This window comes from Bufo gargarizans, chromosome 2 (assembly GCF_014858855.1).
Source record: "Bufo gargarizans isolate SCDJY-AF-19 chromosome 2, ASM1485885v1, whole genome shotgun sequence".
Classification (NCBI taxonomy): Eukaryota; Metazoa; Chordata; class Amphibia; order Anura; family Bufonidae; genus Bufo; species Bufo gargarizans.
The window spans coordinates 571,027,252-571,039,391 of record NC_058081.1 but is presented as its reverse complement, the minus strand read 5'-3'; the positions used below and the strand labels follow the sequence as shown (position 1 = coordinate 571,039,391).

Sequence of the window (12,140 nt, the reverse complement as noted above, 5' to 3'; positions counted from 1 at the left end):
AGTATTTATTATATAGCAGTCAAACGTGTTCCCAGCAGGGAGGCAGGAATGGGGCATTACTCGCCTTAATTCCTAGTAAGAAAAAGCGTCAAATTCAGAACCATAATAAACTTAAAGCCACTGAACAAGTTCATTTCCTACCACAGGTTCAAGATGGAAACAGTAAAATCATCAGTAAAGCTAATCAGGAAGCTCTCCAAGCTGCCTACTTTCATATCCCAATTCATCCTCAGTCAAGGAAATCTCAGAATCGCTGTGCGGATGGGAGGTTAGATTCATAACTACCAAATTCATCTGTCTCCCGTGTGAGATCTCTTTGGCTCCCAGAATCTTCAAGATTATGGCTAGGGATGAGCGAATCGACTTCAGATGAAACATCTGAAGTAGATTTGCATAAAACAGTTTTAATACTGTACAGTATTAGAATATATTTGCTCTGATGAGCCGAAGCTATTACTTTACGAAGTCTCTCAAGACTTTGCATAACTTCAGAAATTGATTTATACTGTAAAAATGTATACATTTCTCGAACTCTGGATCGGTTCCAAGTGGTACCTTGGAACCGAACCAGAGTTCGGGAAGTGTTTTTTTTTTTACAGTATAAATCAGAAATTTAATTTCTGAAGTTATGATGTGAAGTCTCACGAGACTTTGCAAAGTACTAACTTCGGCTCATTGGAGCCAATACATTCTAATACTGTACAGAGCGCTCGCTCCATACAGTATTGAAATTAAGTTTTATGTGAATCGACTTCAGATGTTTCATCAAAAAAACATAAAAATAGTCAGTGTATCTAAAGGGCTCCCTCAATCTAAAGGCAGACTTTTTGAGCCAACAGACACTGGATCAAGGCAAGTGGTCTCTTCATCAACCAGCTTTTCAGACCACCCAGAAAGGAAGAAGGGGAAATTCTGTCCTGGATCTGTTTGCGTCAAGGTAGAGTCACAAGGTTCCTCAATCCAAGAGATTCCTCGGTCGCAGTAGACACTTTTACTCAACATTGGACATTGAATCTGGTTTATAGGTTCCCTCCCTTTCCTTGGATCCTGAGGGTACCGCAGAAATTCCAGACCAAGAGCTGCACCCTGATCCTGGTTGTTCTGTTTTAGCCCGTAAGAGGCTGGTTCGGTCTTCTGAGATCTCTCAGCTTGGATACTGAGCACTACATCCTCCTAAAGTTCGTTCCATCAGAAAGTGTCGTGGGAACATTAATGCTTAGGGTACTTTCAGACTTGCGGCAGGACGGAAACGACAGGCTGTTCACCCTGTCGGATCCAGCCTTCCACTATGTCGCCATGCCGCTGCTCCGTCCCCATTGACTAATAGGGACGGGGCGGCGCTCAAGCACTGTACAGCAGTTCGCGGTCAGAGGCTGCCGGACTAAAAGGGTTGGACATGCAGGACTTTTAGTCTGGCGGCCTTTCGCCGTGCACCGCCGCTATTATAGTCAGTCAATGGGAACGGAGTAGCGGTCCGGCGAAATAGCAGAACGGATCCGACAGGGTGAACAGCCTGTCGGATCAGTCCTGCCGCAAGTGTGAAAGTACCCTCAGTAGGAAATCCAATACTTCCAAAGCATATCTCAAAGTATGGAAGAGATTTGCTGTCTGGAGTGGTGACATATTCAACCAGTCATCCCTCAATATCCCTCTCATACTCTATATTCTTCAAAAAGGGGTTTGATATGGGTCTCTCTCCAAAAACTCTTAAGGTTCAGGTCTCTGCTCTAAGCACCCTCTATAATACCAGTCTTAGAGGTCTCCAGATTTCTAAAAGTTGAAGATAGGCTGAGACCTAGGACCAAGAACATGGTTGCACCTTGGAACCTAAATACTGTGCTGTTGGGGATTATCTGCTGTCCCCTCTAACCTCTGGATTCTCTCTCCATCAAATGGCTTACCCTTAAACTAATATTTCTGGTAGCAATTTCATCGGCAGAGAGCGTGAGCCTCTTTTCTATCCAAGAGCCCTTTATAAGGGTATTCAAAATAGATCGAAATGTTCTAACCTCCTTCCACAGATCCCAAGATATCGTAATACCCTCCTTCTGTGCTGACCCCAGGAACGAGCAAGAAAAATTTACAAATTTTGATGTGACACATGCAGTCCCCCAGCATTTAGAGGTCACCACTAGAGACTAGACAAAAACTTCTTCGTACAGTTTTGTGGTCCAATAAGGGTACAAAAAGTTCTACACATCACTGGATAAGGAATGCTATTGCTGAAGAAAAAAACAAAACAAAAAAAAACACAAACACAGGGAAAGAAGCCCCTCCTTCTCTCAAAGCCCATTCTGTTACAGCTGGCTCAGCCTCCTGGGCTGAAAAGTCTTCTGTAGAAGACATCTGCAGGAGGGCTGCCACCTGGAAGACAGCTCTTACCGTCACTAAACAGACTTGAGGTTTGCTGGACATAGCTTATGGATGCAAGGTCCTTGGCGCTGTGGTCCCTTCCTCAATTTCTTTTTACTTTGTTAGGTCTCAGGATGTGCAGTCATGGAGACGACTGGGGAAATTAGTATTACACTTCCGGTTTCCTGGAAGTCTCCATGACAGCACATATCTCCTAACCAATTTTTTTTGTTATATGAAATTCCCTTTATCCTGGGTTTCTGTTAAAACACACTTATTAAATGCCCAAATTAAATAAAAATTACATCATGGGAATTGCTGTGTTCGAAAACGCCCATACTATTAAAATCTAAAAACATTCATCCCATAACGCAAAGGGGGGGGGGGGGGGGGGATACACACACTATGCTAAACAGAAAAACTATACATACAGTATGTAGTATTGTACTTACCAGGAGAGGGGAAGTAATAGGTCAGTTTTACCTCAGAAACACTGTAAAAACAAAACTGCAGTTTTTTGTTTTGTTTTTTATACAACTCCACCCAGTTTAGAAATTGTTTCCCGCTTCCCACTACAGTGTATGCAATAGTAAATGGTGCCACTAGACAAAAAAAAAAAAAAAAAAAAAATATAGAATCAGCATGAAAAATGTGGGTTTTTAAGTCTGTTCAACCCTATGCATAAAAAAGGAGAAACCCACTGTATAAACAGACATGCTGCTGATCTGAAATATAGACAAAGTGGAATGCTCCGATCACAGAGGGGCTGTCTGGGTGAAAAAGTGGATGTGTCTGGTAAATCTGGAGTGACACTCTGAAGCCAATGCGACTTTTTTTTTTTTTTTTTTTTTTAGTTGCAAAAGCAATCTCACATCCAGGATGGGGGTGGCATAAAAAGTAAATAAAAAAAGTACAACATTTTTAGATGAGTGTTCAATTTGCCATTGAAGCTGTATTCATATCCAAAAAGTACACCGCAACAAATCTAGTCACATCAAGGATTTAAAGGGCATCTGTCAGCAGACTTGTACCTATGAAACTGGCTGACCTGTTACATGTGTGCTTGGCAGCCGAAGACATAGGCGTTTGTCCTGTTATGGACTATTGATACAAAATGGATACTTGCTTGTTGAGGACTATGTTTAGCTAAGATGGCGGCCAGGCATTCAGCCAACACCTATAAACTAGAATCTTACTTTGTGTTTTATCATCTGTTTCTTTGTGGTTTCCGTTCAGCTCAAGCAAGCAGTTACAAAGAAAGAAGTAACGGTTTCACCCAGGAGCAAGGGGGGAGGGAGGAGGAATTTCCTCTGGCCGTCAAGGTTACAGAAAAGTATAGAGTTCATAGCCAATAGAAAATATATACTTTATCTTTCACCCCCCTCCCACTCCCTCCTCTCGTGAAAACTATGTATTGTCTGTTTTCAGAAATAAACCAGAGATCCTTTTTAACTCCGAGCAGTGGGTTGTCTGTCTGATCTCTCCGTGCACGTATCTTAATTAATTTGGAGCAGTACATCAACCGAACTGGCAGCTTGGCCAGAACCAGAACAGTCCCATGTTCATATGTTCCCACAATACAGAGAAAAATGCTTTAATGTATGCAAATGAACCTGGGCTTTGCTCTCTGTAATGGTAATGCCCCCGTTATATTAAAACATCATTTTTCTCAGTAATGTGGACACATATGAACATGGGACCATCACAGATGTCTTCAGCTGCCAAGGGCACATGTAAACAGGTCAGCCAGTTTCAACAATATCTTTGGACTTGACCTGCTTTCCTTTAGCCTTTGTCTTTTTTGGTAGGCAGTGGTAGACTACTATTTTGATTGCCATAAAAACACTAAATGGAATGACAAGCAGGTCAAAGATAAGCAGATTAACGATGAATCCCATCATACCGCTTTTCACGTATTATGTTAAATATATACCCCCGGCAAAGCACAGTAGAGAAAAGTACATGCAGTGTGATCCCGCCTTATAGGATAGGAGGAGCAGAGCAGACTGATATACAGATTTATGGGAAAAGATTCGGTACAACCTGCATCACAGCATAAGGGCTCAGACAACCGTATGAAGGAGTCCGCATCCATTCTGCAATTTTGTGGAACAGGTACGGACCCATTAATTTCAATAGGGCCGCAAAAGATGCGGAGAGCATACCGTGTGCTGTCCGCATCCATTGTTCTGTTCCACAAAAAATAGAGCATGTCCTATTCGTGTCCATAATAAGTAGAGCTGGAATTTTACAGAATCTTCACACAGAACTGTACATCAACCTGCTCAGTTCCAACTGATCTATAACGTGCTGCCTGCAGACAGGACTGCATGTACACCCCGATATAGCAACTTGGAATAAGATACTAACAATGTGCGAAACTAACGCGTATCCTTGCAACAGAAGTAGCAGACTGATATCTGTTAAAACAAAAACAAACTGGAAGTGATGGAAATTGAGTGAGTTATCACATTCGATGAATGTTAGGTGTGTCCCTTGAACAATTCCACTTTGTTTCATAGCCCCCAGGAACTGGTGCCTCTCAGGAGAACCAGGAAAAGTGTCTGATAGTTTAGGGCACCACCACGAGAATGGGTTCTGTACCCCATTGTTCCTCGCTGCACCACTTCAGGGAAGGTCTAAATTGAGTTAGTTGTCGAGCATGTGCGCTGCCACTCTATTCAAAGTCTATGGTACTAACAACGTCAGCCAAGCTCAGCAATCAATCTCTCAGTCCTATGGACTTTGAATGGAGCAGCACGGCCTTGTACTTAACCCAAATCCCTCCTCACTGCAGTCATACAAAGTGGAGAAACAAAGGGACACGGGACCCCTGATCTAGTCATTTGTGTGGCCCCAAGCACAAGCAATCAGACATCTATCACGTGGATAAATGACAGTTCTGAAGAAAACTGCTCCACGTCCTTCTCATGCACCAATTCATCATATGCTGAAGGCCAATTGCAAGACAAGTGACATTTTGTCCATAGCGAGGGCAACACTGCATCCCGATGTCAGCTACCATTTTCTCACAGCGCTCTGGACGCAATATCCTTGCTCAAAAATAAAGCAGCAGCAGGGGACCCCAGTGTGTATATTGCAGCTAGTAGCATATTTCAAAGTAAAAGCACATTTAGTATTGTGTTAGGAATCTGGAAAACTTTATTTAAAATAAAGTATAATTTATTAGAACCTTAAAAACGTTTGTCAGGCTCATGTTGTCAGTTGCGTCCTACACATTAGACAGTTGGCCGATCGAGCAAAAAAATGGCTAGTTTGTCCGACAGTAGTATAACGTGTATGGGGCCTTAAAGCTGGTGTTTTCGCCATCTCTTCTCCAAATGGCAGATTTCTGGATAATAGAAGGATTAGAAAGTTTGATTTCCACTGCCCAATCCTTTTGTTCTCTGGAGATAAACTGCTATAAAAAGGGTGGGTCTGGCAGCTGCTTTCTCCCAGTACAAGACACCTGCCAGTTCAGCCAAGTCGATGTGTATGGCCAACTTAAAGAGGTTGTCCCACGAAAAATATTCTACATTATTAACCAGCACCTGGATCTGAATACTTTTGTAATTGCATGCAATTAAAAAATTATAGCTACAGAGTTATTCACTGAAATCTATCTGTATAGCACCACCTGCTCTTTGCCCTTTCTAATTTCTCTGTCTTGCTCACTGAGATGGAAGCACATGCTCAGTTCTATCCTTCAACTGCAGCAGACAGGACACTCCCCCTGAGCCGTCAGCTTGAAATAAATCTAGCAGAGCAAAGAATGGGGAGATCTCTGGATCCATGTGAAGTACAGGGCTGTTTTGTTAGAAATATATTGTAATGTACTTTATATCGCTACTATAATGCAATTTTACATTAATCATGAGATGACCCCTTTAAGAGTTACACAGCTTTTTCCCCCCACTCTCCTTTTCTACATTTCCTTTTTAGGCCATGAGATGTACCAAACTAAGAAGCAGCAAAGGTTTCTGTGTATTCTCATTTTGTACTACAAACAATGCCTTATACAATACAGAAATGTTTCAGGTAATGACATACAAAACCGATCAGTGGCAAAATAATTATAAAAAAAAAAAATATCTTCTGGATCCTGAAGGGAAAATACTTTTCCGATAATGACATAGCACCATAAATATTAACGTACAGAAACTGATGGGAGTGCATAATACCTGACTAAAATCAGAATAATCTGGAAAGAAACAGGTTTCATGATGAACAGCAAAAGGATTCACTTTTAGAATTGTGGTAACGACGGATCTTCGGGAACTTTAGATTCCACCTGCTTTGGAGACTAAGGCAAACTGGTGTGTAAATCACTCAGGAGAGCGCAAGTCGCTACTAGTAAAAATAAAATCTAGAAGGGGGGCCCATGGTACCCTCAAACTTTATTCCACCATCTAAGCAATGCTTTGGAATCATTAACGCAAGAAGGGAATGATGTAGACAATGGGCGGACACTCAGTTGGATTCATCACTTGACGTGGACGCAATGTCCAGATTGATAGATCCATTGGTGACTACAAGGCGGAGTCTTTTGGAGGGTTTAAAGGGATTGAAAGCCACGTTTTTCTTCTTGTCCTCACTAGTCAAGAATTCAGATGCCTGTGAGGTATACAAGGTATCCAGTGTCCCCTCTCTGAATGGCGTCAGGCACTCGTGTGCTCCTGTAACAGAATACCTCCTTTTGAGATCATTGTTAAAACCCAGTTCTACATATGGCTTTAAAGATAACTTAGGATCTAACTGCATTTCGACAGTGAACAGCTTGTGCGGAGCAGACAGACGTTTCTGAGGTCTAGCATTTGCAGCTTCATTTGCAGCTCTTGAATGACTATTTAAGTGTACCTTCTGTGGTGTGAGGAGGCTTTTCTTATCCTTGAAATCCTCTGGTGTGGATCCTAATGACGATGCCTTACTTGCATATGACCTAGTTAGGGGTTTTGATGCCCCATTTTTACTGGCTTGATTAATAGGAGTACTGTGTGCAGAAGTAACCAATGTGGTTGTTTTCGTTTTTAGCTGTTCATATGTGCTTCCAGAACTAGGTTTCCTTTTGGACTTGTGTGGGCTTGCCGTACTCATGTTGTCAGGTAACGCAACTCTTGATTTGCTCAGATTTACAGTGATATAATGAGTCAGTCCGTGCTTTTGAGTTGAAAAGAGATCAGACTGAATTATGAAGGAGCCAGGACTGTTATTGACACTTGCTGTATTTTCAGGTACAGAAGCCGCTGGCGAGATGTCCTCTGCCTCCTGGATGTGTAACAACATTTCTGAAGGTGATCTATTACAGGCTACAGGGGACACAACAGCATTAGGATGTAGATGACCCATAGAGGGATCAACATCAAGGCTCTGACTGTTGTGAGACTCTACGGGACTTGATGCAAGGTTCTCCACCACTTGGGAGGCAACAGCATTGGTTATCTGTGTGCTAGATTGCGGACCACTGCAGGTTGGGGTGCTCTCATATTGTTCCACTAAAAGTTCCTCTTCTGAATGATCTTCATTACAAGACACGTGATTCAAAGAACAATCTTTTACATTGTTAACCAAAGCAACTTTTCTTACTGGCTGAGATGACGGAGATGAACAGTTATCTGGTTGTTGGACTGTGCGCAAGCCTGCACCTAATAAAATCTTGCCAGGACTGATATTTTGTCTTCTGAGTCTTACTGCTACTTCCTTTCCAAGTTTACAACACTGGCTATGACCTTGTGTCCCTGAAACTGGGTATCCTGGACGACAATTTCTGAAGTCATGTAGGACAATACGCACATCCTTTACAATGGTCCCTTGGGGCAATGTAGGCTTCATCGTTTTAAGAGGTTTCGATTTATTATAAAAATTAGTGCGGAAATATGGAGATGAAGACGATGACCTGAGACTTGAGGAAAAAGTGTTCTTTTTGAGACCGATGGATGACCTGGAGGCTTTGAAGAAAAATGCACATATTAGATATGACCAGTTCTACACACAACAGTAAAATGACAAGACCAAAAATACAATGAGCTGAACAGACAATAAAATCAGTTGGTAATTGCGAGCCATACAGCAGTCCAGGCAGAGATAAGAGGTCATCCCATCTCAACATTTATCGCACATCGCTTCGGTATGCCATAAATGGCAGACAGGTGCAGATCCCACTTCTAGAACTCACTCCCTTCTCCTAAACACAATCCCTGGTCTGTACTCTCCAATCGCCGCTATGGGACTTCCGAAAACAGTCGAGTGAGCGTGCACTGTTATTTTTGGAAGTCCCAATGCAGTAAATGGAGATAAAGCTACCACTCCATTCACCACTATGTGGCTACAGGAAATAACTAAGCACCGGCTTGGCTATTTTCAGAAATCTCATAGCGGTGAACAGAGTGGTAGCTGTACATGAGCAGTTGGATCTTCAGTCAGGGGCCTCCTTCCGGGGGAAAATAACAAAGGAAGTCCCAGAGGTTGGACCCACACCTGTCTGACATTTATGGCAAGTTCTAGCGATGTGCCTTAGGTGCAAAGAGGGGGGGGGGGGGGGAATGAAGTTGCACAGTATTATACATTTATTGTTTGTTTATATGGCACCAACATATTCCACAGCGCCATACAGACATTTTCATCACACGCTGTCCTCAGTGGAGCTCAGTGTCTAGATTTCCTATCAGTATGCCTTTGCATGGGTTTCCTCAAGTCGTTCGTTCGTCCGCCCCCCCCCCCCCCCCCCCCCCTGTTTTTCGTGCTGTCAACTGAACCCCCTGGCAAAATTAATCCATTGGGACCTGGACATAAAAATCGGGCATTACAAAAGGATCCAAAGAGCACAAGCTTGTGCTCTTTGCAGGTGACAGTCATTTGCACCAACCCTAGGACCTCGCGCCAAAGAGTATGTAACCTCTTAGACGCCTTTGGCAGAGTCTTACAACAAACTCTGGGACTTAGAGGTTCAGTCTACCAGTAAATGTTCCCCCTGATCAGCTGTCGTAGCCTAAAGACCTGTTTCCACTAGACTGGCGACGGGAAAGCATATCATACTTAGGAATCCAGCTAACCTATCCCACACGTCTCAGGCGTTCCACACTAACTTTCCCTACTTACTCGAAGGACTGAGGAAGGATATTCAGGATATGAAGTCATGCCCGATCTCGTGGTTTGGCGGCATGGCAGCTTATAAAATGCTGCTCCTGCCCAAGCTCCTTTACCTCTTCAGAACCCTCTCTATACATGTCCCAAAATCTCTCTTTGGGAGAGCTCGAAGACAAAAATGATGGATTTAAATTTGGGAATCCAGATACCCTAGAGAGAGGCATACTCTACTTTAACCATACACAAAACCAAGCGAGGACTGGCGGTACCGAACCTGAAGCATTACTATGCAGCCTGCCTACTAGACCAATTAGTTCACTGGTGGCAAGACTCGTGAGACAGATACTGGGTTCTGATGGGTTAGGAGAGGTAGTCTCTCTACCTTCCTCTCCCCACCGATAGGGATGGTAAGCGGGCTAGGTCCATATACATCCCCTCTGTCCTCAGTGCAGGTATCTGTAGCAGCCTGAGAAAACTATTTAAATGTGTCAAACAAGAGGACCATACCTACCTCCACAATATCTACAGCTTGCTTGACAGACCATATCCCGGGAATGGATCTGCAGACCTGGACTAGGCAGGGCATTAAAACAGCTTAGGATATGATAGGTCCCGAGAATATGTTGTCCTTTTCTTATATACATGAGACCTACCAGATTCCTCATAGGGAATTTTACAAGTTCCTGCAAATTAGATCCTTGCTGGGGAGAAATGGGGGAGGGGGGCGCCTCGTTACATATTCCTAAAGTAGCCATGAGATACCTCCATGAGAGATTCACTAGGAGGGGGGGGGGGGGGGAAGAATTTATATTCTATAACCTTCTCATCCAAGGAACAGGATGGGACAAGCCATCTCCCTTGGTGAGAAGAGGGGGTACTACACACCCACCAGACTCCATAATGTTTCCTACCTCGTCTCCTGACTGCTGGAGGGGATCTCTCCTTTAAATTCTGTGGTCCTGCCCCAAGATTTCCGCTGTGGAACTAGAATAATGCCCTGATCTTACCACCCACAGACTAGAAATAACACCAGAGATGGCACTTCTCTTTATAGACTGACAGATTAGCACAACGATATAGAATAGTGACCACTCATACTTATAGCGACTAAATTGCCCGATATTGGAAAAAGACCTCAAATTACCATGTTAGCCGAGGTGGTTGCTCTAGTAAATTTCCACCTGTATGTACAAGAAAGTGTTTACCACACAGCAGTCCATGTCAAAATTCCACTCTGTATGGTTGGCATGGATGTCTAGTCGCTGGTATGTGACCTAGCTACACCATCATAAGTTGGGATAGTCTTCCGTTGTCCCCTGGTGAAGACCGCTAGGACACTCCATCTTTGGAATATCGCTGTCACCTCTTGCTCATGTTCTCATTGAATTAGAGTTGTTGCGATACCAAATTTTTTTATTGGGTTTCGATACCATGAAAAAGTATTGCGATACTCGATACCACTCGACTTTCAATGTAAAAGTCTCCGTCTCTGACGGATCCGTTCAGGCCACTTTCACAGTTAGAATTTTTTTTACAATATAATGCAGACGGATCCGTTCTGAACGGATCCACCGTCTGCATTATATGAGCGGATCCATCTCAGACGGATCCGCTCTGAACGCAAGTGTGAAAGTAGCCTTAGGGGCTAGAACCTGGGATCTTTCATCCCTTGTCCTATTCAGCTCTATCAGGGTGAATAGGACTTCACACTGTCCCTGCTGCTCTGTGCCTTGTGCACACAGCATCAGGGATGTTACCATGGCAACCAGGGCTTCTGTAGCGTCCTGGCTGCCATGGTAACTGATCGGAGCCCCAGGCTTACACAGCTGGGGCTGCGATCAGAAGCTGCCACTGCACCACCAATGAGAGGGAGGGGAGAGGTCCCTGTGGCCACTGCCACCAATGATTTTAATACTGGGGGGGTTGAGAGGGGGGCACACTGCACCACCAATGATAAATTACCCCTTTATACAGGAGGCTGGTACTGGCAGATCAGCAGTTAACCCCTTAGGTGCCGCACCTGAGGGGTTAACTACCTCTGATCGCAGCTCCCCGTCAGCGGCAGGGTGCCGGCAATGCGATTCTGCTGCCGGCACCCGCCTCCTGTATTGTGTTAAAGACTGACTTTCACCATCAGGCCACACAGAGCGGCGCCCAGCGATGTCTCAGCACTCACAATTAGTCCTGGGCGCCGCTCCGTTCGCCCGGAGTGCTCCATTACTGTCTACTATCGGAGCGATGGGAGGAGACATCAGCTTCACTAGTGGGCGTTCCTTCTTCCTGGCTGTAGCGTTGTCCAATCGCAGCGCAGGGAGAAGGAACGCCCACTAGTGAAGCTGATGTCTCCTCCCATCGCTCCGATAGTAATCAGCAGCATGTCGAGCAGGAGAGGAGACAGTAATGGGGCACTGCGGGCGAACGGAGCGGCGCCCAGGACTAATGGTGAGTGCTGAGACATCGCTGGGCGCCGCTCTGTGTGGGAAATGGGAATAGTCCTATCATTGGTGGCTCAGTGCGCCCGCCCCTCCTCCGCCCCTCTCCTTATTGGTGGCGCAGTGCACCCGCCCGCCCCTCTCTTCTCATTGGTGGCAGCGGCAGCGGCAGCAGCACAGGGGGAGGGAGGACAGCTTCCTTCTCCCCGTGCTGCTGAGAGAACATGAGCACGCCGATAGCAGCGCGCTCATGTTCAGAGATACTAGACTGCG

The 12,140-nt window shown here is 44.6% G+C and overlaps 1 protein-coding gene across 1 annotated transcript in view; it reads right to left on the bottom strand.

Annotated features, from left to right (window-relative positions):
- Positions 1-6,313: 6,313 nt before the first annotated feature.
- The window catches only part of KMT5C (lysine methyltransferase 5C), a 41,944-nt gene continuing 36,117 nt past the window's right edge, over positions 6,314-12,140 (bottom strand). The window contains exon 9 of the mRNA XM_044281724.1: positions 6,314-8,297. Coding sequence (XP_044137659.1) covers positions 6,823-8,297 — 1,475 coding nt within the window. The 3' untranslated portion in view covers positions 6,314-6,822. The remainder of the gene's footprint in view (positions 8,298-12,140) is intronic.